The sequence below is a fragment of the Rhinoderma darwinii genome, chromosome 2, assembly GCF_050947455.1.
Source record: "Rhinoderma darwinii isolate aRhiDar2 chromosome 2, aRhiDar2.hap1, whole genome shotgun sequence".
Classification (NCBI taxonomy): Eukaryota; Metazoa; Chordata; class Amphibia; order Anura; family Rhinodermatidae; genus Rhinoderma; species Rhinoderma darwinii.
The window spans coordinates 208,192,725-208,220,198 of NC_134688.1; the positions used below are offsets into that span (position 1 = coordinate 208,192,725).

The following is a 27,474-nucleotide window of genomic DNA, read 5'->3' on the forward strand; positions in this document are numbered from 1 at the left end:
AGTGATAACAATAAGCAATGGGAATAACAAGAAAGCAAAAAAAAGCGGTGGTAGAAAAAAGAAGGATGAGGGAAAGGATGGGTGTGTAGGTCGGTCTGAGAGCTGGGAAAAACAATTCAATAATCAGGGTGGTGGATAGATGTGGGTAAGCGTAGTTGGTCCAGGGACGCCAAAGTTTCTCAAACTTCGCGTTCCTATCAAGTAAAATGCTGGTGAGCTTCTTATCCTCAAGGTATGTTCACACGCAGTGTTTTCAGGCGTATTTCGGGGCGTTTACGCCTCGAAAAATGCCTGAAAAACAGAAGCTGAACGCCTACAAACATCTGCCCATTGAAATCAATGGGAAAAACAGCATTTAGTTCATACGGGATGTATTTTATGCCGCTGTTTTAAAAAACGGAGCGTAAAAAGACGCTTCGTAAAAAGAAGTAGCATGTCACTTCTTGAGGCGTTTTGTGCAGCTGATTTGCCATTGAACACTATGAAAAACTCCTCAACAGAAACCTGAAAAGAAGCCTCAAAAGAAGCTCCAAATTAAAAGAAGTTTCATTTTCAGCTTCAAAAACGCCTGAAAATCAGAGGCTGTTTTCTCTGAAAACAGCTCTGTATTTTCAGACATTTTTTGCTAAGCGTGTGAACATACCCTTACTTGATTTGACTTCATCAAATGTGACTGAATGTTTTTTCCAATAATGGGCTATGGTTATTTTAGCTGCTAGGATAATGTAGGAAAATAGTTGAAATTGTGGGTGAGTGAGCTGAGGAGGTTTGAGATGAAAAAGTGTTCGTTTTGGGATCTTTTCAAAGGATTATACCAAATAGGCTTTGGATGAGGCCAAATACTTGGCTCCAGAAACTGGTGAGCTTTGTGGTACATGTCAACGGGTGAGGGGCAACCATGGAAACAGGTGGCAGGATAGGTAGGAAATGCGTGTGCAATCCAGCTAGGGACTAATTACCACCACATCATGACTTTATATGCCGATTCCATAATTGTTGTGTTGATGGAGAAGTGCGAGACTGTGCCCCAAATAGCTTCCCAATCTGCTATTTCAATTGTTGTCTCCAAGTCCCAATGCCATTTATCAACATATAGATAAGCAGCAGGAGGGGGAATACTGATGAGACATTTGTATAGTATGGAAATTATACCTCTAGAGGTCGGGCATGTTTTGCAGATTCTCTCGAACTGAGAGTAAGGGTCAGTTTCAGCTTTGTTGCTGAAGAGTTATGATACCCAGTTCTTTAGTTGCAGATAGCGGAATAACTTCTTGCTGGGGATCTTTTCAGAGCTTTGTAGATCACAGAACGAGAGAATCAGAGAATGCGTGGGTGAGAGGAGGTGGTGCTCCCCTCAAGAAACCGTAGGACCACCACCATTTAAAGGCCTAATAGTTGTCTGCATCTGGGGAGAAATGGGGATTATGCCATAGAAAGATGAGGGGCAAATGTGGGGAGATCAGTTTGTTAGAATACTTAATATTATCTATCCCATACTGATAGAAAATTTGTGTGGAGGAGTGTCAGGTGGTTACAGCGTAGAGGGGGCAGTCCTAGGTAAAGATTGGATGGGACTAGTTGATACCTCTGGGATATCCAGGTATACCCAAAGAGGCATATTTGTGGTGGTGTGAAGATTGGTCAGGGGTGCTATCATAGCCGTTAGTATTTAGAGATATTAGGGGCGCCAAGGCCTCTGTCATGTTTCGATGAATATAGGGTGGACCTGGATATCCTAGGACTTGTGCCATGCCAGACAAAGGAGAAAATACGGTTCTGAAGGGGACATAGTATGTGTGGCGGAACTTTAATTGGTAGGGTTTGGAACAAGTATAAAATTTTGGGGAGGAATATAATTTTAACCGCACGTATTCGCTCAATACAGTAAAGAGTCATAGTTTTCCATGACTGTAGCGAGAAATGTAAGAAACGGAGTAGGGGAGGGATAATTGGTCGTAAGATGGGGTAAGGTGGATTCCCAGGTATTCCAATGACTGTTTAGCCCATTGAAAAGAGAAGAGGCTATGAAGTGAATGTAAGACCACGGGGAAAGATTAATATTTAGTGCTACAGACTTAGCAGGGTTTATAGTGAGCCCAGATATAGAGGCAAAATCAGAGAGGGTGGTCGTTATTGTGGGAATGGAGGCAATGGGGTGAGAAAGTATTATCAGCATGTCATCGGCAAAGAGGAATAGTTTGTGGTGCAAGCCCGCCAGTACCAATCCCTTAATGTCCGGATTTCGGCGGATCATCATAGCCAAGGGTTCAAGTGCCAGAATAAATAAGATAGGGGAGAGGGGCCACCCCTGTCTCGTACCACGGTCAATTTCTAAAGGGAGTGGATTGATAACCTACATAACAAACCTTGGCTGTTGGGGTAGAATAGAAGGCATGCAGCCAGGACCTATAGTGTTGTTAGAAGCCTCACTTCCCCAAGGCGAAGGGCATGTAGGACCAGGAGACCGTGTCCAAGGCCTTTTGAATGTCCAGTGAGAGGATCATTGAAGCCAGGTTTCTTTTACGTGCTATATGAGTCAAGGATGTAACTCATCTGGTGCAGTCGCTAGATATTCTGCCCGGAGCGAAGCCAGTCTGGTCCACATGGACAATCGCGTCAAGGAAGCTGTTGATTCGAGTCGCCAATATTTTCGCCAGAAGTTCAATGTCAGTATTTAACAAGGATATAGGTCTGTAGTTATCAATAAGGAGTGGGTCTTTATGTGGTTTGGGTATCATTGCAATGTGGGCTGCAAGGGCGGTTGGAAAGGGTGTGGTGCCTGATCTAAGGGCATTAAAATGTTGGGCTAAATGTGGGATTAATAATAAGGAAAGTTTTTTGTAATATAGTGGGGAAAACCCGTCTGGGCCAGGGGATTTGGAAGGCTTCACATCCCTGATGGCCTCCTGAACCTCTATTTCAGAGATCTCGGCCTCCAAGGCGTCAAGGTTGGGGGGCAAAATCTCCGGAAAAGTCAGGTACTATAACTGCTGACCCTTGCAAAATTACAGCCCAATTTTAGAACTTCTTCTCCACACTGTACTCCTTCTGATTAGACTCCTTGAAAGCAGAATGTCTATTCACAAACCTGACTTTTCCTCCCACCGTTATTTAGATATCGGTGCCGTTATATTTGGCGCCCGATATTTAAATAACCCCCTGAACAGTCAACAGGGCGTGTACTGGCAAGGGGGCATGTTACTATGGCTGTGACACTGTCCAATCAGATATGGACAGTGCCACAGCATGAGAAAGTGTGCGATTGCAGTCTTTTCATTCGAACAGGCAAGGGGGCGTGTCACTGCTACTGAAATATGTATGGATAAAGCTATTTGTTTAAAAAAAAAAAGTTTTCTGTTGCCATATTCTGAGAGCTATAACATTTTTCTTTTTATATCGATTGACTTTTTGATCACTTTTCATTCCGTTCCATTGCATTCTTTTGAAGCCAGTATGTACGTGCGGTAGCACACAAAGACAATTATAAAGCTGCTCTGACAGTTCCCTTCCCTTTAATAAAAATGAAATTTTTTTTCAGGGAAATAATCATGTTGCCCATAACTAATGAGACGCTCATTTTTATTTTCTAATCTTCATTAGAAAATATTATAGCTCTTCTGCTATTATCATAATATTGTCAGAGATGTGTGTATGTTGTCCGGAGAGATAAATGGTAGGAAGCTGTAATACTGTGAACCGCCAATACAAATGTGATGCCATTTTACATTATGGAACAGGGTAAGCATTGAAGGGAAAGCAGTGCTTGCGGGTGCACCGCTGTCCCTTCAAACAGCTGATCGGCGGGGGTGCAGAGATTGCAACCGATCAGATATTAATGGCCTATCCTGAGGATAGGCCATCAATTTTTATCTCACTGGACAACTCCTCTAACAAACCATCAAATAATTTAAGATGTTGAAGATAATCTTTACATCTATAGCCACTTTAAGTAATGGCCATGTGTAGAACTCAAGCAGTTCTTTTTTTTCACTGTTTTTCCTTCAGCACATAATGGGACAACTCAGGGACCAATAAGATCAAGACCTACTGGGGAGTTCAACTGGCTGCCTGGCACAATACCAGGTAATTTGTCCATGAGCTTGGGATACTTTACTATAAGTGAAACTATGGAGCTCTCTGTCGCAGGATGATATGATAGTCAATTCTTTGATATAGTTTAAAAGGATTCTGGATGCCTTTCTTGAAAGTAATAATATTACAAGTTATGGGTACTAGATTACTGGGCAGGGGTAGCTGATGCAGAGATTTATTCTGATAGGAGGAAGGAATTTTCCACCAAAGCGAGGACAATTAGCTTCTGCCTCATGGGGTTGTTTTTCTTCCTCTGGATCAGTAATGTAGGATAATAGATTAGAAGATGAACTCGTGTATTTTTCCAAACTTTCTAACTATTTTACTATGTCCATCTAAAATTGTTAAGGTAAATATTCTCAATGTCCATGTGTAGATTAAGTTAACTGTAATTCCTTTAAAAATAACAAATATTCTACCTTTATGTTTTATCATCTCTATGGTCTTTATACTTCACCAACATAATCTGAACATTTGTAAAAAATTTAGTATTTGACATTTTCTAGTAATCTGACTCTAATTATAAACCACCCAAGCCCAAGGCTAGTTTTTAGTAAAAAAGTTAATTAACCTCCCTGCATGACTAATGTATTTGTCTATAAATATGCACGTACACATAATAGGCAGATATCCGGTAATTTCACACTTAAATCAGACAGGTCACCAAAAACAGCAGGCAGCACAATATATACTCCCTATGTACAGATTAGACTGATTTAATAAAAAAGAATACAAAATAACTTGGTATCACTGCACTCAATATGTAAATTAATTTAGTTCATTCTGGTGGACAGTACATCCAGAATACTCAGTTTCTTCTGTCTGTGCAAAATTAAAATATTTCTCTGTACTGTCTATCATTAGCACAGTTCATGAAATATTTAACAGTAGCTGGCTCATAAAAATCCCAAGGGAGAAGGATTACCCCTCTAAATTTTGGACTTCCATGGGCATGCAGAAGATTTTCTTAGTTTGCTCCTGAGTTTTTTCACAAGCTTTGCCAATGAAATGAATACAGAGGAGAGGAGTAAAATGTGCTCCTCACCTAATTTTCTCTTGTTAAATAAACTAATATAATGAACATAGTAGGTTGTACGGTCAATTCCCTAGACATTGCTGTGTTATGTAGTACTGCCTGCTGTTTTTGGGTTGTTTCTGGTTAAAGGGTTAATCCCATCTCATAAAAAGATGGCATATTGTTAGGAAAACATCATCTGTACAGGCAACTGCAACACGGCCCAATTCTCTTGAAAAACAGTGAAGGGGCTGCAGCACTAAACCAGCACAGCAGCACCTTTATTATCAGGATTGGTCCCAAAGGTCGGACCCCCACTGATCAGAAATTTATAAAACATGAATTCTCATTAAAAGGTCCACTTTAATATAATGCAAACAAATTAATGAACTTGTGGTCTAAGACTCTTTTCCCACTGGCATCATGACTTCCATTTTTACATAGCTTTTTGTCGAAGAGCAATTAAAGCCTGATAAAAAAAAAAGAAAAGATGCAAGTGTGAACAGAACCAAACTGTCATCACAATTTGAAGGAACTAGATATTGCAATTGGAGGCAAAGATGAAGTATAGGATCATAATACATTGTTTGCAAAGTTAATGTTTACTGGCATGTGGATCAAAATATGGTTATTGTCCAGCCGTCTCCGCACACAGGTTCTAAAAAGTACAAATATAATTTACCTAAATGTTCTCATAAACTTATACTGAACAAACCTCAAAGAATTAATGACAGATACACTTTAAGGCCGTCTACATGTTTGAGTTTCTCTAACACCAATCCCCCACTCCCAAAATGTATTATGAGTATAAGTTGAAAGTTGGCATCACAGCAACTTACTTACTAGAACTGATTTCCAATGCAAATTTGATTGTACTTGAAATGCAATTCAATAGGAAAAGTTGTTTTAGGATGACCATATGCATTTACCAATTTGTCAAACTATAATTATAATTTTTATGTATTTACATTGGGCTATTATTGTTACGATCACTTTGCTTCATTCGCATCATAATAAGATTTGTTATGGGTAAACAAGCCTTTGTTCCTGTACTTCTCACCTCATTCCATCATCTTCACATATTGTTCATTGATTGGTAGTTAACTTGGAGAACTCGAAGTAATAAGGTTCTAAACTTTAGCTAACTTGCTAGTTGAGAACCATATAATCACTTACTATACTATACCAATCCTCAAACTTTTTGCAATTTGGATAATTTTATTTGCACACTCCTGAATGAATGTTTGTGATATTCCCAGTGATTACTAGGAAACAAATCTAGTTGCAGATTACAATTAGAATGTTTAATACATACATATTTTTCCATATAGCATACATCTTAATAACATTCTCATGCCTTTAAAAAAAAATCATGTTCCATAAAGTATTTCCATGACAATTTCAGATTAACAGCAAACACTGGAAAACAGCAGCTGATGGAAAGAACATTGTGGTCAGGTAGTAAGGGAACTGAAGTACAAGGAGGTCTTACTCTTGCCTAAGCATGGTTTATTTTCATGAATAATTATCATCACACACTATAGGTTGTAATGTAGAAAACCTGCTCACAGATAACAAGGATAACTGAGGAGAAGCTAACAAAGTACTAAGCAAATAACAGGTTTTGGATATAAAATCGCCAGCAGGGAGTAGCTGCGGTGCTGTATTGAAATATATAGGATAGATAGATAGATAGATAGATAGATAGATAGATAGATAGATAGATAGATAGATAGATAGATAGATAGATAGATAGATAGATAGATAGATAGATAGATAGGAACATATATAATAGATAGATAGATAGATGGGAACATATATATTAGATAGATAGATAGATAGATAGATAGATAGATAGATAGATAGATAGATAGATAGATAGATAGATAGATAGATAGATAGATAGATGGGAACATATATATTAGATAGATAGATAGATAGATAGATAGATAGATAGATAGATAGATAGATAGATAGATAGATAGATAGATAGATAGATAGATAGATAGATAGATAGATGGGAACATATATAATAGATAGATAGATAGATAGATAGATAGATAGATAGATAGATAGATAGATAGATAGATAGATAGATAGATAGATAGATAGATAGATAGATAGATAGATAGATGTACAGGTTCGAGAGAAATCGACAGAGGTGTTATCATAGAAACATTTAACTTTTTTAAAAGGTATTAATAAAGTACAGAAAGGCAGTATTTTGAAGAATAGCAGGGTTTCTAAAACAATGGGCACATATTGAAATTAGAGGGATGAAGACTGAAATGTAACACAAGGATAAACTTCTTTTCAGAAAGGGTGATAGATCCATGGTACAGTCTTCCAGCAGCTATCGTGGGAGCACATGCAGTTAAAGCATTTAAGAATGATGGCTATTGTTGAAAATGTTAAGAATTACAAAAAGTCATGGGTGGAATATATAGATACTATAAAATAAACAGCCAGAAAAAAACATTGATGCATATGTATATAACAATAAACACACAAAAACGGCAGACTGGATAGACCTGTAGGTTCTTTTCTGCTGTCAAATTCTATGTTTCCATAGATAAATAGATGTACCAATCAGAGATTTTGGTTACTCTGAAAAAAAAATCCTCGCAAAGCACCACTGATTTCAAAGACCTTTAGTGCAGAATGTTGTGTCACATTAGACAAAATGTCTGAGCAGCGCCAAAAGGGGTTGGGCCCTATGTTAATAGCCATAGAAAGGGAACCAGGATCAAAATAAAAACTTTGCTTCTTGTTACTACTGGGAGTAAGACAACGGGAGCCAGCTTACTTCTTCCTACTACCTATTCCCATCCCCAGCATTAAAGTATTACAAAATTGTGCTCTAGAGATGACAGCATGCACCAAATGACAACATGGCATGTGCTTCATCTCAAAATTCCCCATAAATTCTGGCAGTACTATATTGTTTTTGTATGTTTGCACAGTATACTGTATATTATATTGAAATAGGAAATATAGCTGTATTTCAAAACCAAGAGTTTGCAATAATTAGAAACAGAACTTTATTTTGGCAGCAGAACACCATTTTACTGACCATACTTATCAGAATTTAAGTAATTTATGTTATATAAAATAATGAGTTGTGTTTGATGTTCTGTGTAAATCATTTCTAATAGTCTGGAATGGATAATGTATATATCACATTTACTGCCAAGAGTCTACGAAAATAACTTTCTAACTGTCATAAATGCTTTCTAGTTTTGCTGTATATCTTTCATTTATGTTCACATAGAGATATTCTTATATTACATAAAGCCCACTCACTGTATGTTCTTTGCACCACAAGAGACAGCTGGTTCATGTCATCTCTGCTGTGCTTATAATTTCCTTGCACTCTGATGATAGGGCCGCATGAAAATTCCAGTAAAAAAATTAGATCAAATGCTTTAATTGAAATAGATATTAACTAAAGTATATGTGTGTGTCAAAATGTGTCAAGAAGTATATACACTATGAATGAAGAAGAACTAAACCATTTAATAATACCTTAGAGTACGGCTTCTTGCAGAGTCTTAACCACAATAGCAAAAGTTCAAAACAAACAAAAAGGAAGCCTATTTTCCACGTCTTTCAGCCTTCAGCTTGACTTAAAGGGGTGTTCGAGTCCTAAGAAATTGATGGCCTATCCTCAGAATAGGCTATCAATATCTTATTTGTCAGGGTCCCACTTCCAGCACCCCTACCGAACAGCTGTTTTGAAGGGGCCGCAACGCTGCTAGGAGCGCTGCTTCCCCTTCATTTCTTTTATTGATTACACTGTGAATCGCCGACACACGTGTAGCGCGGTTCACAGTATTAGAGCTTTCTCCCATTCACTGGGAGAAGGCTGCAGTACTTTGAATTGCCGCTACACGTGTGTCAGTGATTTACACTGTGAGCAGTAAAGGAAATAAAGGCAAAGCTGCGGCCCATTCAAAACATCTGATCGGTGGGGGTGCTGGAGTCGGGCCCCGACCAATGAGCTATTGATGGCCTATCCTGAGGATAGGCCATAAATTTCTTAGAACTGGAAAACCCCTTTAAAGGCTATGTAAACCTTTGATGGCATTTTATTTTATTTTTTTATGTAATGTATGTGTTTTATGATCTTTAAAATTATTCTAATATACATTTATTAAATATTGTATTTTGTTTCTGCACTGCAGCTTCTATGTATTCTCTATACATAGAAGCTTCATAACGCTGCTATAAGCGGAATCCATCAGTGAGCTGGACTGACGGCTCGGCTGACAGCGGCTCCTATGTGCCTCTGACACACAATACCAGAAAAACCAATACCCTTAGTTGATCAACTTAGATTTGAGCGGTATTAAAGTCACATTGAGTGTCAGCTGCACACAGGAGCCGGATTCGGCTTAGAGCAGCATTATGCAGCTTCTATGTATGGTGGATACATAAAAGCTGCAGCGTAGAAACTAAATGAAAGTTATATTAAATGTATATTAGAAAAAAGTTAAGAATCACAAATCACACACATTACATAAAAAAAGCCATGAAAGATTTACATAGCCTTCAAAGGGATTACTCCTGTCCATAAACCCCAGCCCAAGGTCCCCCTGTATGATACTGAGCAGAGAGCTGTGTACAAGCAACGGTTCTCACTCTGGCAGACTCAGGCTATTTATGTATTACATGGACACCCATTCATCGGTAGCTGCAGGGCAAAAAAAATCAGTCAATGGCAAATTTACCTGGGAAAGTCAAATATTTGCTATGGGGTTTCTTTTAACTTCCCTCTATTTTTATGAAGTAAACAAAGTTGCTTTTCTCCCTATAGGTGACTTTAATGAACAGTGACAGCACTATGATTAGTGGTCTTTAATGAGCTTTGTTGGGGAGCTAATGTATAGTCAGTCTGTGTCTGAAATAATAGCTGTGTACGTCATTAGAGATTCCTAGGAGAAATTAGGACGTATTTAAAATAAGTAAGGATTATCATATCATATGAGATAAAAGAATTGTATAAGCTAGGTACTGAATGGATTTAGACCAATTATAGGAACATTCACATGAAAAAATGCCAGCTCTCACAAGACATTAACCTATGCAGAGATGAAGAAACTATGTACTCGACACCCAGAGAGAACCGTTAAGTCTCTTCATATGGTAAATCATTTTTCTTACGTTATGAGATCCTCTGTATAAAATCAGCTCTCTGTATAATTGGAGCTGAAATGTCTGAGACCCAGGGACTCTTCATAAATTCCACCAAAAGAGCTTAAAGCATCAAGTTATAAAATGCAGTCTTGTTGGAACAATAAATCTCCAGCTTCAATATTGCATTAAATTCCTCAATACACAAAGGTTTTCTTCAGCGCTTAACCTTACACTACAGGACCCAGTGTTATTTCCAAACAAACCAAAAGATTTAGCAGTGGTATTATATAAATTTACCATACATAGGAAATGTCAGGCTTTCTTTGTATTGTGTAGTTACATAACAATGGTGATCTAATAACATATTTTTTAGACTGGTTCTTCATCCCGGGGAATCCAGTACTAGGAAAAGGTAGTTCAGCAAATATTTTGTATCTAAAAGGAGATGTGAAAAAGGCAATTTGTAAATATTTGTCCCACGTGTATACACACTCGTTCCAGACTCACAGTTTACAGATTAGTATTGTTGTGCAAAGTTATATAATTTAATGTTACTTTGGCCATTTCAATAAGTAAATAATTAGATAATTGTAACACTGCAAACAGTGCAGCATTTGTACCATGAGAACATGTAGACAAATATTTTTACACCTTTTTAGAAGAACCTATGCTGCCTATATGCACAGGTCTATCGTGCTACATGATAAATGCAGCTCTTAATAGATAGCCTATGTTAAAGGGGGTGGAGTAATAACGGGATTCACTGGTTAGTGGCACCCACTATTACTACCGCCTTTATAATTAGGGTCACTAGGGTTATGCCTAGTTCCCCTACCTTTTCCTTATACTAACATCGATCTAATTGCTTTAGCGGCTACTCAAGGGAATAAGACCGTATAGTAAATAAAGGTAATATTTATTAACATACAGTAATCACTCTCATATGTATAATACAGTAACTAATCACCGTACAGTATAAACACGGTATCAAGATATTATACCGCCACCCACTTACATAAACATACACAGAATACAGTTACGTTACAACACAATACACATAAGTTACTTGTGATTCTCACACGCTCTCTATCTCTATCCCACTCCCTCCTAATATAACTTTCCCTATACACTAAGGGTTAATACGGGATAAGGAGGAACAAGGGGAATGGGTTACTGTGTAAAACAGACAGCAAGGGTTAACTCAGGGAACAGCAAGGGTTAACTCAGGGACTGTAGGACAGCGAGTGTTGACTCAGGGACTCTGGGACAGCAAGGGGTTAACTCAGGGACTCTGGGACAGCAAGGGTTAACTCAGGGACTCTGGGACAACAAGGGTTAACTCAGGGACTCTGGGACAACAAGGGTTAACTCAGGGACGCAAGGGTTAACTTAGGGAGAGCAAGGGATTAACTTACTCAGGGAGAGCAAGAGGTTAACTCAGGGAAGCAAGGGTTAACTCTGGGACAGTAGGGACTCAGGGAGAGCAAGGGGTTAACTCAGGGAAGCAAGGGTTAACTCAGGGACAGTAGGGACAGTACTCAGGGAGATCAAGGGGTTAACTCAGGGAAGCAAGGGTTACAGCAGGAGACAGGGAGAGACAGGGTTAAGTGTAGCTGCTGCTACACTTGATACTTAGCGTGACTTTGTGGAGCAGCAGAGACAGCAGCAGGAACCCAGGTCTTTGGAGGAGAGAGAAATAGTTGAGCCGTCGGTGGTGTGTGTGTGTGTGTGTGTGAGAATCGGCAGGCAGCTCTCAGCTGATCTTCTTCAGCTTCGGCTCCTGAGCTCGGCTCCTGAGCGTACCGATGCAGGGCTATTTAACCCTGTCGGTACGCTCGCAGCAGGGAGTGTGGCGCTTGCCCCAGGCTAGCATGGGTCGGCATGGTGATAATGTATCACCAGCCGACTCATGAGAGCCTGCACGAGACAGTCCGTGTGCGCGGGAGACTTGAAATGGAGACAGGGGATAACTATCCCTTGTCTCCATGGTTTCCTAACAAAGCAGGGACATGCTAATTGTCCTGCTCTGTTTCCAACCGTATTCATGACCAGGGCTGTTGTAGTTACAGCCCTGGCTCATGATACATTATATGTACTATACATACACATATATATTATATATATGTGTATATATATATATACATATATACACACACACTGTATACATACATACTATATATATATATATATATATATATATATATATATATATACATACACATATATATATACATACACATATATATATATATATATATACATATATATATATATATATATATACACATATATGGACACTTCCCTTTACAATCCCCCTGTTGTCGGGGACTCGACAATGCAATTTAGGGAAGTGTTTGTGGGGTTCTATTTACCCCCTCAACCTCCCCGGTTACTGGTAATGGTCTGAGATGGAAGGAAGTATACTATTAGACCTAGATATTCGACATCAGCTATCTCCTCAAGGACACCTTCCCGCCAGTCCTCTGACTCTGGAGTCTAGTGTCCAAAGAAACGAAACCTCAAAGTTCACAGAATGAAGATGAAATTAAATCTCCTAGTCCATAGAACAAAGCTTCGAAGCTCATCAGACGAAGTTGAAATGAAACCTTCATAGTCCATAGAACGAAGAAACCTTCATAGTCCATAGAATGAAGAAACCTTCATAGTCCATAGAACGGGGTTGAAATAAACTCACAGTCCATAGAAGGAAGCCTCAAAGCTCATCAAACGAACAAAGCTCATTTGAAAACCTCAAAGTCCATGAACCGCAGATTTCTTGTTCTTTCTTGCTTGGAGTTTCTTCCTCTTAAGTGGCATCAGCAAGTCTTTCCAGTGGCCGATCCAATTTTAGCATGCCGACCCGTGTAAAGCTACTTGTGCCCTCATATGGTCAGCCTTGGAATGGCTTAGTCCGACTTTCAACAACCTTTTGTACGTGATCCATTACTTTTCCAACTTTTCCCAGCATCTTGATTGAAGACGAAACAATCTTTGTGGGCCGATATCCAGGTCTTCATCATGGCAGGTTATCATCCCCGAGGAGGAGGTGAGGTCTTGGTACCCAGGAATCTACTGTGGGGTGGAGCATCGCCTTCCATTTCCCCTCTGACATTCAATCCATCATCATATTGACCATACCAGTTCTCAGGTTGAGGTGGCAAATACCTACAAGGGTGTGTGAATACCTTACCTGTCCCTAAGGGTACCTACACACTACCCAATCATACAAACAAAGTGAAAAATAACCAAACATACAAAAATATTCCCCCACCAACCATAGGTATATGTACATATAGAGATCCATGCTTAAACAGCATCTCACACTACTCCTCCATAAACACGTGCAAGGTACACATGCAAATGGGGTGACAACAGGCTGTAAATATATGCCCGCCTACACGTACACACACTCGCTGTGGGACGGGCGCGTCCTCACTGAGTATGCCTATGTTGCGGACACATCAACACCTAGAATGTCTATATGTACACCTTGAAAATTTTGTACGACCCATTGATTAAGATTTACACTTTACAAATATATATATACACATACAATAATAAACAATTCTGGGTCGCAGGACTGTATCACTATGTCCTTAGACCCTGTCTACGAATGTATTCGTGGCTTTCTGCTTGACCTCGTTGTATTTGCTCAACCAGTCCTTTCATTCGTCGGTACACGCAGAACAGTCCAACGTACATAATCGCCACAAGAGTGAGAAGGATTATCACTGGGTGGATGAGCAAGTTGAAGAAGGAAGTGGCCTTGGGACTATATCCGAACAAGCTCTCCCACCAAGACACTTCCGCGTCCGCGTCAAGGTTGTTCACAATTCCTGTGATCTTTTTAGTGTCATGTTCCAACTGAATAGTGGCTTGGTGTTGGGAATCTTTCAGTTTCTCCACGATATCCTCTTCTTCATTGAAGTCTAGCAGGAGATTTCTTAGTTCGATGCCAAACCCAAGAGGAATCGTCTGGAGTCTCACAGGGGTGTCTGGACGGATGTCGAGCCTTTTTTCAGGTGTCACCTTAATTCTTCCCTTTTGATCCGCCACATCAACGCCTAATACGGGATTAAGGGTATAGTATGCTCCGGGGAGGAGTATGCCTCTTTCGGTGCAGTTAGTCGCGTGGATAGTATATGAAACGTTCTGTATTTGATACCAGAACCAATATCCTTGACCTATGTATTTTAAGTTTGAAGAGGGTATTGGGTTGGCCTTCATTTCACAGGACCCCTCGGTATCCCAACACTGGTGTAGGTCAGGATATCCGAGGGGAGCTGTGGATGAAGCACTATTTTTGTGGTTCCTCACAATTCTCAGGTTTGTGGAACTATATCCCTGTCTTACCAAACTCATTATCTTAAAATAAAGATATGGGTGTAATGCCAGGGTTACCTCCCCCTGTCCAAAGTTTCCTAACTCCAGTTAAACACAAAAGAATCAGCCATACTGTTATTCGCTGTATTTAATTGCACTCGCATTAGGCCTCAGATGAAGTTGTGTTACCTGTCTGAACCCCCCAGGTCTAGGTGCACAGAATAACATAAAACACTACACCGTGAACTTATGTTACCTGTTCGCACCGCCCAACCTGAGTTCACAGTAAAATAACAACTTCAACGTTATCCTAATAGAGAGCAATTAAAACATTGGGCGCAAATACACCACTATCCAATGGTTGATTCTCCAGTTGTTTTCCTGGAGTGGTTATCTAATTATGCATTATAAATACAGGCAACACCAATATAGTATAAATACATATTACTGATAACCAGGGATATACCACAATAGAATATGTGAAAGAACCACAAAATAAAAACACAAATGAAAACAAACGGACAACTGGGGACAAACACAACAGACCATAAACAACCATTACAGACATAACACCAGACTGAACATGCAATTTATGGCCAACTTCCTAAACTCCTCTCTAGTTGTGGTTGGTCATTTAGATCCTTGAGCACGTGGCGAAGCACATAAGGCTGTAAGGAGACTCTTATGCAGGCATTTTGTCTAAACCCATGTTTTGTTGTGACGTGGCCATTTCCTATTGACATTTCACTGGGCTTTCCATGGTTGCTTATGCCGTGGCAGTTCCTTGCAATATGTCCCATCTGACCACATTTAAAGCATTTAACAGGACCACATTTCTTAGTACTCAAAGACTCGCAGTACTTCGCAATATGGCCTGATCCGGCACATGCAAAACATTTAACAGTACACGCTCTGCTGGACTTAGGGCAGTCACCAGTGCATGATCTCTTAAAGTTCTGCATGGCTAGAGACGCACTTCTAAATATAGTACGCTTACATTTGCGTAACACTTTCGTAACAATGTTACCTTCAGAATTCCGGATGGGATCACAATTTGTGACATCTGATCCATCACTCTTACTACTCCCCCCTTTTTGCCCTGTAGAGGGCAAACTTACAGCAGAATCAGGCCTTGAAAAAGACAAAGCCGGTAACATTTTTGAGAAATCTTTTATGATGTTTTGCATACTGGCAACCAATTGTGACCTAGCAGCAAGCTCATCATTCAACTTGGCAATGATCGCATCCATATATGCCGCCTTATCCTTAAACGCATTGATCACAGCATAAGACCCAGTCAGCTGTGCATCAATATCATCACCACGATTTTTCAAAACTATCACCTGCGATTCCAGCATGCAGATTTGCTTATCTCTATCAATTTTACATTGAGAATTCTCTGCCAGTTGTGTCTGCAAAGCACAAACCTGCTTCACATTGTTGACACAACACTGGCAGTGAAGATTTGGGGAATCACTCTTCATTTCTGAGTGATCAGGCTTCCACGTCTCTTCATAAACACATATTAGTTTAGCGAGCATGTGGAGCCTTTTGGAGGTTTTGTTAAAAACACTCCTCTTGCTTATGCACATCTTATCATGCGCATAAGCCTCATCCAGCAGAGTGGACCACAGCATTCCTGCTGACTTGTATGTAGAGGGGGTTACTGGGTTGAATGAACTATGTTTAGAAAGTTTTTTAAGTGTGGAGAAATCCATACTTACTCTATCAGAAGTCCTCTTGGTTACTGCAGAAGACTCTAATGTATTGCTCGATCGCCCAACGATTTGTCGCCGTAGATTATACCAGAAGTTCTCTTGGTTACTGCAGAAGACTCTAATGTGTTGCTCAATCGCACGACGATTTGTCGGCGTAGATCAGCACACCGCAAAGCAAAATAAAAACGTTAATACCTTAGAAAAACAAAACAAAAAACAATAGGTTCGCTGTTCTCAGTTGTATCCTGTATCAAGCCTTAAATAAAATTGTGTTACTTGTCTGAACTTCAAAAAGGTCTAGGCACACAGTATAACCCAACACTACACCGTGTACGTACGTTACCTGTCCACGCCTCGCCGCCTATCTGCAGTTCACGTTTTAACACAATTTTATTGTACAAAAGACAGAAATAAATTGAAAGCAGTATGGGCTGGTTCGCCAATGTTAAAGGGGGTGGGGTAATAACGGGATTCACAGGTTAGTGGCACCCACTATTACTACCGCCTTTATAATCAGGGTCACTAGGGTTATGCCTAGTTCCCCTACCTTTTCCTTATACTAACGTCGATCTAATTGCTTTAGCGGCTACTCAAGGGAATAAGACCGTATAGTAAATAAAGGTAATATTTATTAACATACAGTAATCACTCTCATATGTATAATACAGTAACTAATCACCGTACAGTATAAACACGGTATCAAGATATTATACCGCCACCCACTTACATAAACATACACAGAATACAGTTACGTTACAACACAATACACATAAGTTACTTGTGATTCTCACACGCTCTCTATCTCTATCCCACTCCCTCCTAATATAACTTTCCCTATACACTAAGGGTTAATACGGGAAAAGGAGGAACAAGGGGAATGGGTTAATGTGTAAAACAGACAGCAAGGGTTAACTCAGGGAACAGCAAGGGTTAACTCAGGGACTGTAGGACAGCGAGTGTTGACTCAGGGACTCTGGGACAGCAAGGGGTTAACTCAGTGACTCTGGGACAGCAAGGGTTAACTCAGGGACTCTGGGACAACAAGGGTTAACTCACGGACGCAAGGGTTAACTTAGGGAGAGCAAGGGATTAACTTACTCAGGGAGAGCAAGAGGTTAACTCAGGGAAGCAAGGGTTAACTCTGGGACAGTAGGGACTCAGGGAGAGCAAGGGGTTAACTCAGGGAAGCAAGGGTTAACTCAGGGACAGTAGGGACAGTACTCAGGGAGATCAAGGGGTTAACTCAGGGAAGCAAGGGTTACAGCAGGAGACAGGGAGAGACAGGGTTAAGTGTAGCTGCTGCTACACTTGATACTTAGCGTGACTTTGTGGAGCAGCAGAGACAGCAGCAGGAACCCAGGTCTTTGGAGGAGAGAGAAAGAGTTGAGCCGTCGGTGGTGTGTGTGTGAGAATCGGCAGGCAGCTCTCAGCTGATCTTCTTCAGCTTCGGCTCCTGAGCTCGGCTCCTGAGCGTACCGATGCAGGGCTATTTAACCCTGTCGGTACGCTCGCAGCGGGGAGTGTGGCGCTTGCCCCAGGCTAGCATGGGTCGGCATGGTGATAATGTATCACCAGCCGACTCATGAGAGCCTGAACGAGACAGTCCGTGCGCGCGGGAGACTTGAAATGAAGACAGGGGATAACTATCCCTTGTCTCCATGGTTTCCTAACAAAGCAGGGACATGCTAATTGTCCTGCTCTGTTTCCAACCGTATTCATGACCAGGGCTGTTGTAGTTACAGCCCTGGCTCATGATACATTATATGTACTATACATACACATATATATTATATATATATATATACATATATATATATATATACACATATATGGACACTTCCCTTTACAGTCTATTATAGTTAAAGAAAATAGTAATTGAATACTATCATAAAAGCTCATTCAAGAAATGGTGTTGGTGGGGACTAAAAAAAGATTTGTTTTGAGTTTAGGCTTCGTTCACATCTGCGTCAGGGCTCCATTCCGACGTTCCGTCTGAGCTTTCCGTAGGAACAGAGCCCTGACTGACACAAACGGAAACCAGAGGTTTCCGTTTCCATCACCATTGATTTCAATGGTGACGGATCCGGTGCCAATGGTTTCCGTTTGTCTCAGTTGTGCAGGGGTTCCGTCGGGTTCCGTCGTAGTCGACTATGCTATTGATTCCATCAAAACAACGGAACCTGATGGAACCCTTGCACAACTGAGACAAACGGAAAGCATTGGCACCGGATCCGTCACCATTGAAATCAATGGTGATGAAAACGGAAACCTCTGGTTTCCGTTTGTGTCAGTCAGGGCTCCGTTCCAATGGAAAGCTCTGATGGAACGTCGGAATGGAGCCTTGACGCAGATGTGAACGAAGCCTTAGTTGTGTTTTGTTTAATATTATCAAGCACCCAATGTTCTAGACATTTTCTTTGTATTCAGTAGTATGGTCCAAAGTAATCTCAAAGTTAGAACCACTTAAACAAAACACCAAGTAAGAAATTGGCATGAGGTTGCATTGGGTGGGGGAAGAGTAAAGGCCCTTTTACACTGGCCAATTATCGGGTAAATGAGTGTTCATAGAATGCTCGTTGCCGATAATTGCCCTGTGTAAACAGGGCAGTGATCAGCAGATGAACGAGCAAACGCTCGTTCATCAGCTGATCGTATCGTTTAAATTGTTGTCGGCAGCACATCTCCCTGTGTAAACAGGGAGACGTGCTGCCAACGTGATACAAATGTATGGGGAAGAGCGATCAGAGTAATGAGCTCCTTCTGAAAGGAGTAAACGAGCGCCGATCAACAAGCTGTCTCGTTGATCGGCACTCGTTGCACCGGCCAAACTTGGCCGGTGTAAAAGTACCTTAAGACTTATACTCCTTTGGATAATGTTCTGATAATCTGTGTACAGGTGAACTGTGTACCTCCATTAAGGTTACATTTTCCAGCATTGAATAGTCTATAAAATCAATTAATTCAGCAACATGCAAATCAAGTACTGGATTATTTGACGTAATCACATTTCTGTTTTCAATATTATGTTTAAGGACAGATAAAGTGACAGGTAAGATATCAGACAACTTTAGACAACCTGTGTCTTAATGAAGCAGGGCTTATCCATATTACACACGTTCACAAATACGCTCATGTGAAACAGACCAAAGACTATTTTCACATGAGTGTATTTGTGAACGTACGTAATACGGAGCTGCAATAGGCATAAATTACGGAGCATATTGCATCAGATTGTCAAGAGCATTCCATCAGTATTACAGATCCGTAATACTGATAAGATGACTTTTAGAGAGAAAACTGAATTACATTAAACAGCCTCTTTGAAAATCGGATGACAAACAGATAATATAAGGATGCATCTGGATTTTGAAAAGTCTCCATATACTACAATGGGCATTTTCATCCACAAAATGGATGCAAGTAGTGCTTGCTGCGATTTTAAAATATGGTTGTTTTATACATATATGTGAATAGCCCCATTGATTAATATTAGCTCTGTATTACAGACCTAAAAAGATAGCTGTAATATGGATGAAGAATACGCACAATATTCTGGTCAGTATTGTACAACAGTATTTGTAAGCCAAAACCAGGAGTGGAAAATAAGTAAGAGAAGGTGTGGGACCTATGCATTAAAAGTAGTTTGTGGTATGTAACATAAACAGAGAAAAACATTAATGGAAAGAATTCTATCTCATGCGTGTTGTGTACCAACTGGTTTTGCCTTACAAATACTGATGCAAAATACTGACGAAAACATGCCAGTGTGAAAGTGGACTTAAAGACGGCTACATCCATATCTTATTAGAGACAAATGCCTCTTTCTCCACTTATCAGGATCCTTACCCTCTCCTTCTTGACTTCTCACTCACACTGAATTTACTGCTATATACGTCTTCTCAAGACAAGATGGAATATCAGCTCACTGAAGGAACAGGTTACATCTGCCCATAAGTCTATGGGGAGGGGAGGGGGAGCAGAGTGAGAGAGAGGCAGAGAGACACAGATGCTGCCGCAGCTTATAGTGAAAATTATTTCTAACCCCACTTCTGGGTTTACAGTTACACTACTCATTACTGCTGTATGATGTTCTCCATGCTTCTGAGGGTGTGCTACAAATATCTTGGAGAGCAGGATGTTTTCTTCCCTATGTGTGCTGTGGATTAAACACATGATAGCCATTCGGCTCCATCCACTAAATCAGGGAAAACTGAGAATTAGAAATTGGGCCTGCAGACGGGACATAATAAGTCATATAATGGCCAGATTATACCTTAAGTAAATATATATGACAGCTTATTCTTAAAAGTCACCTGAAGGGTTAGGTAGGCTTTACGGTAAACTATTGAAAATGTATACATCAATACAAACTTGATTTTTTCATGTAACTCTATGTCCAATATGATAGGAATATAGATTATGAAGACAAGGGATAAATTGTGCAAGGATTATATAGGGGACCTAAAAATGTCCAAGACTTTTTTTACATTTGACTGCCAGTTTTTCCGAATTAAGGAAAGGCCGTAGATTAGATTGATAAGACTATGCTACAAAAAAAAGGTCAAAACTGGATTTGAATAAAAGTGAACAGGGCATGAAAACAAATACATTTAATAAGAAAAAGCTGCAATATACTGGTTTCCTATGGAATGTGTAGTGGTTAAAGTGTAAATAACGTTCTGTATTTTTTGTTCTTTTAGAAGAAAACGGCAGCCAAAATTTGAGTTGGCAGCTAGATCACCCTTCTATAAATATGTATGTGATTTGAACAGTGGAAAGGTGTGCTGCCTTACTCTATGGCTCAATGGCGACAGTTGGTCCCGCCATTCGCACATCAGTTCAATGCAAAATTTCATATGGGTAAAAGTCAACAATCACAAGAATTCTGACATGATTAAAATTCTTGCTATAATGCAAGCTGCTTGTGAGTCACAGTAATGCTGCAATTATATGCAGAGTGCAAATGTTGCTTTGGGGCCCCTGCCATATAGAATCTTTGTCATATATATTTATGTATTGTGCTTATGATTGTAAACTAACTGTGTACATTCAAGGCAAATTTATTATTTGCTTTTCAGGTGGAAAAGTATTTGACAATACAAAGATTCTCGGTGTTAGCAGAAATATTTCAATGGAACCGAACAACACTGGAAAAAGAACGTTTTCAGGTTAGCATGAAAATAATGTTTCAGCTATTAACAGCACCTTTTTTTTTATAGCATATTACAATTGTGGCTGCACCGAGAATTGGGCAACCACAGATCCAGGGTTTTGCAGTCAGTAAGCAGTATATACAGTATATATAGATCGCTGAATGAGGGCTGCGAAAAATAAAAGAGGTAGCAGCAATGCCATTTTCCATATTAGGCTAGGTGATTACCTGACTCACCAATGCAGAGAAAGGCTTAGGTAAGCAATAATTTACATATGTTGATGCAGACACCAAAATACAAAAAAAACAACAACATTTATATAGACTTTCCCATTCTGCAACTACTGTATCCTAAAGTAAGGTAACGATTGCAGGAGAAAATAGGTTATATGACTAATATAGTACTTAAAATTATCTGTTACTTCAAATAAGAACACATTTAGATATTTTTGTATTCTTCTTTCCTTTCTTAAGTATCATCGCCACCTCTTCCCCCTATAAGACCAACCACCATACGTAGGAGAATTCAACCTAGCCATGTAACAGGAAGACCAGGTGTTTTAGGTATGGGCTACACTTTTTACTAGGTATCGGCGACACTTTTTAGTGGGTGACATTTCTAAAATATAATGGTGTAATATTTAAATCACACCCATAACTAAATTGCTAGTATAATCCCCATATTCTACTGATATGTATAGTATAGTGTAGTCTTATTCTTAATCCTGGGATATAAGCTAGTAGTGTTTTCTTAACTGTAGAATAGGAGGTTGTTGTTAATGTCTTCGGTTATAGTCATTTTACTTTCTTGTCCTTTTAGTATCTTCACCACCACTTCTTCCTGTTAGACCAACATCCATACGTAGGAAACCTCTAACTACCAATGTGACAGGCAGACCAGGAAATCCAGGTATAGTAATAATGTATCATATGCTGTTTCTGACACTTTTAGTATAGGATCTACAGGATATTTGTTATATTTTCAATCATATTATTTGTGTGAAACTACATGCTAATACATTTTCAAATATTTCCTAAATCTTTACATTTCACCAATTGCTGTGAAGAAAATCCCAGTAGTCCATAATAAAACTATGGATTTTTTGAGAGGGGTGTTTGTAAAAATAACCTATAATGCGCAGGGATGGATATGCAGAATGTGCAGCTTGTGAAGCTGCACAGCGGGCCTGAAGGTAAGAGGGCCCGTTGATAAGTCTTTTCAATCGGATAAACACAAAGAAAGGGGTTGATCAGCTAAAACCTGCTACAGGTGGTTAGGACGTGGAACAGGAAAGGTCATGGGATCAGCCTAATGCACTGAGTACCACAAACTGAAGTAAGAAACCACTGGGGACCTCCCACTATGGCAGAAATCCTACTTATACCAAGGACTAGGGCACCAAACCCTGACATTTGGTGACTAGGCTACTAAACCACTTAACTCATGCAAGAAAAATTGGCACAGTGTTGAAAGTTTTGCTTCAAACCTTTGAGGAAGAGCAGGGGGCTCACATACAATTTTTTTTCCATGGGCCAAGGGCTGTTGGTATCCACATTTACATTTCAAGCACTCACATCACAATCATTTTAACTTTCAGCAGTATGTAAATATTGTAAAGAAAAAAGTTAACTGAACAAATTCTGTAGCTGTTTTGCTAATACAGAGGAAAAAAAACAAGACTTTAGTTGAGCCATCTGTCCGTTTACCCTGAAAGATGTAGTGAAATCCCTCCTAGCTCCGTGGTAGACAATAACTTGATTTCCTGGATTTCAGTCGATTTTAATTTGTTCGTCACAACTAATAAATACAACATCCTGTAAGAAACACAGCAGAGTAAGGCCTTATTTACACGAACGCTGTGCATCTCGGACGTGAAAAACTACAGTTTTGCGTGATGCGCGAAAAGAACGGGCATGTCCTATTTTCACACGGACCCTTCACATGGTCCGTTGAAACAACGGCCGTGTGAACAGCCACATTGAATTACATAGGTCCGTGGGACAGCCGCTGTTTCAACTGCAGGTCCACGGACGTTTAACACGTTTGTGTAAATAAGGCCTAATGCAGAAGCAAAAAACTCTGCCATTATTACATTTACCACAGCAAATTATGTGGTCCAGCTTCCCAACAAGTAATTACAATGTACTAGGTTGGCAATGAAACCTATGTTCCTCTGTTCACAATTACGCTTATAGATATGCTATGACTGCTTTCATATTCCTTGGACTATGATGTATATATTTTCTCTGCTCATCTTTTAGAAGTCCTTATTAAATTGTTTCTAAGCATTAGCAATTTAATGTAACTCATAACATCTATTGTCACTTACACTCCCATAAGTTTCCTAAGCCAGTTCTAACTCTATAACAGAAAAGATTATAGATTTTAAGATGCAGAGGTTATGGCTGACTGTAATTGCAATATGCCAGTTTAGTATAAAGATTTCCTTACTATATATGGACAATGTCACTATCAGTGGTGGTGTACATAACTATGCTTAGATTTCTCTATTGGAAATACACGCCTCAACATTGAAATTGCAACACCAAGAAGGGCCAACCGTAAGGTTATGCAAATCGAGGAAGTAGCTGGTGTCGCTGAGATCTGCAAATGATCAAATTGGAGCATCTAGCTCCAATCTGTGGCATGTGGGAGAGGCATAAAAGCCAGATTAAAAGCAACGTTTTGTAGCCACATGAATCCTCAAAAATCGGATCAAGTGGCGTGGGATGATTGTACAATGCCTCCTGTTCATCGACGTGCCAGTTATCACCACTTCTCACAAACTGAGAGGGACAGAATTCTTGAACTGAGAGACCTTTGTTTATCACTCCGGCATATTGCTACGCGCCTAGGCCAAGATGTCAGCGTTGCTCAACGTTGCCTTTTCCCGGAGGTTGGGAGAACAACAATGAATGGGAATGACAGCAAGAGGTGCGCGGAGGCGAACCTCTGCACAGACTGATCACCTGATTGAAGAAATGGCACATAGTGATCCATTCTGTACTGCAAGTAAAATTGGACGTCACATCCCAAGGCTAGGGCGGCAACCAGTGTCGCCACAAACAATCAAAAGGTGTTTGCACGACATTGGGCTACAAACCAGATGTCCAGCTACAGGTGGTCTATTGACCACAAGCCACCAATCTCAAAGTCTATCATGGTGCACGGCAATGGAGGCTGGAATGGAGGTCTATCTTCTTCTGCGATGAGTCCCGCTTTTGTCTTTAATGCAATGATAGCCAGAGATTGGTCTGCTGACCAAGTGGGCAATGCCATGTAGAGGCCTTTACAAGGGAATGTCACAGCTGTCCTACTCCTAGGATTATGGTGTGTAGTGGCATAATGTACGGTAGTTAGACCCCATCTTGTCTTCATTTCAGGTACACTAACAGCCTAACAGCTCAGCGTTACATTGATTTGGTCATGGAACCAGTGGTATGGCCATTTCTCCAAAGTGTACCAGAAACCGTTTTTCAACAGGACAATGCCAGGCCACATGTTGCTCGTGGTACTGTGAGCAGCCTTCATGGTCTAAACGTGCTACCATGGTCTGCAACGTCTCTGGACTTGTTTTCCATTGAGCACATCTGGGGCGCCATTGGTCATCAATGGCAAAGGAAGCTGCCAACAGCCAATCTTGATGATTTGCGTGCCCAAGTGCATTCAGCGTGGCATAACATTCCTCAGACAACCATTAATAACCTCATTGATAGCATGCCAAGGTGTGTAAGTGCGTGTATTTCTATGCGTGGGGCTCATACTCGATACTGAATAAATCAAGATGTTTGGAATATTTTGTTTCCATTTTCTTATCATTTGCATATCATTAACATGTCTATGAATACTGTGATTTCCACAATTCCAAAACTTTTCCTTCTTGGTGTTGCAATTTCAATGTTGAGGAGTGTATTAAACTTTTTTTCCCCAGAGTAGTAAATACAGTTGACAAGGTAGATGATTGCTTTTCATGATTTTTCACTTATTTAGTCCAGCAATTTTAAATTTTTTACTTATGGAAGACAGTGCTACCTAATTAGTAATTATGTTTTCCTCGTATAATAAACTGCTCCGTAGTATTGAGTCCCATTTTTGTCAATTCTTGCAGTCAGGTCTTTTACATAAAATCTGGACTGTAGCAGTTTCACTGCTCACTTTTATTTCTAGCGTTTGTTTGGCACATAGAGTTTAGAGTTATTTGTTTACTATAGAGAAATATATTCTTGATGTCTTAACAAGTGCCTGTTTCTTTAACAAGGAGGTATTCTGAAACCGCGTGCTTCTTCAACTGCCAGGCCCAAGTGTGCAGTTGTATGTAGAAAGTCACCAACGAAGCAGTCAACTTTACCTGCTCAAGAGGACGATCTGGGTATGATGGAGAGCTCTTGTGTCACCCTGGGCTGTTAAAGTGGACCTTTCACCTTCAAAAATATTTACACTGGCGATTTGTCCACTTATCTTAGAGGCTATGTCTCAGTCTCACGCACTGCAAATATTGCAGAATATACAGTATGTCCTGCCTTTTACTACACTGATTGGCTGATTTATTATGGAGGAGGCAAACCAGAATAGGACATGTCATTTTTCATATACTTTTGAATAGAACATTTCTTTGGTGACAGGTCCACTTTAATATACGCTTCATACACATCTTGGCTGAAGGGTTGCCACCTTTTCCAAAATTGGAAGGCGTATAATCAAACAATGAGATCCAGGACATTGTGAAACGGAGTACTATTCAGATTTCACAGCCACTAACAATGGACTAAACTGGATGTTGTACATCCTCAAATATGACTGCCTGGATTAAAACTGTAAAGGTGGCAACTCTGCATTTTCTATAATGTCCACGTAATAGCTCAAGGTATAGAGGGAACTATAGTATGCAGTGGTGAAAGTGTTGGTGTTGCCAGGCTTTAATCTGCTCCACAAACATGATTGTTTGTGCATCTCTCTTTTTTTTCAGGGTACAGGACAGGGTGTAGTGACACTGAAACTAAATTGCACATGTCCTTGCACATATAGGATATCTGATTTTATAATATGACACATGACGATGTCAACAAATTTGGCATAGCTGCACCAATTTATGTCAAACTGTCATGGGTGCACATGACAAGCATCAGGATGGGGTCCCATTCATATGAGTTTATAGACATACGGTTGAGATATAGACATACTTATGGACATGTAATATGTAATTTATTTAGCCATATTTGCACCTATATTTATTTACATATTGCGTTTTTTGTTTGTTGTATATTCATCCATATTTTCAGCCTTTCTTTCTCCAATATTAAAGTCACTTTGGACTAAATTCAAATGTAATAATTGAAATGATATTCTGCTTATTTTAGATAAATACAGAGTGATTCAAAAAGGATGGTGCAAAATTATAGCCTTAGTATTCATAACCGAGAGAATATAACACAAATTTATTAACATGAAAAGACACTCTCTGTCCAAGTTCTTTCTATACACTACAAATATTCAAAGTGATTTCCAATGGTGAGAGGGCAGATGTCTAGGTGGTAGTCCAGTTCTGTCCAGACTCGTGTCAGAATATCCTAGGATATGGACTCCACTGTTTTTAATGATGCGTTATCGCAGGTCGTTCAGAGCCGCTGGCTTGGGGAAGAGATACAGAAGTCGCAGGGTGTTAGATCTGGCAATCATGGAGGCCAGCACAACATTGGTGAATCGTTGTTTCCGGCATGGCCAATTTAACGTTCCAGATAGAGTTTCATTCAAGTATTGGCAAACCTCCAAATGGAAATGTGGAGGTGCGCCATCCTGCTGATAGACTACGTTTGGCAGATCTTCCCCTACCTGTGGCATAAGCCATTCGGTAGGAGTGGTCAGGGACAGTATACTCAGCAAAAAAGAAGGGACCATAGACTTTGCGCCTGGTCCTTGCCCAGAACACGTTTACTTTGGGTGAGTGGGGCACATGTTTTTTCTGAGCCCCAAATACTAAAGTTGTGATGATTGACCTTCCCACTGAGGTTAAAGGTCGTCTCATCGCTAAACACCAGCC

The 27,474-nt window shown here is 40.0% G+C and overlaps 1 protein-coding gene across 1 annotated transcript in view; it reads left to right on the plus strand.

Moving 5' to 3' along the window:
* ABI3BP (ABI family member 3 binding protein) overlaps nucleotides 1–27,474 on the plus strand; it is a 365,114-nt gene that overhangs the window by 274,379 nt on the left and 63,261 nt on the right. The window contains exons 36-40 of the mRNA XM_075852779.1: nucleotides 4,006–4,083; nucleotides 21,363–21,452; nucleotides 21,911–22,000; nucleotides 22,257–22,346; nucleotides 25,696–25,806. Coding sequence (XP_075708894.1) covers nucleotides 4,006–4,083; nucleotides 21,363–21,452; nucleotides 21,911–22,000; nucleotides 22,257–22,346; nucleotides 25,696–25,806 — 459 coding nt within the window. The remainder of the gene's footprint in view (nucleotides 1–4,005; nucleotides 4,084–21,362; nucleotides 21,453–21,910; nucleotides 22,001–22,256; nucleotides 22,347–25,695; nucleotides 25,807–27,474) is intronic.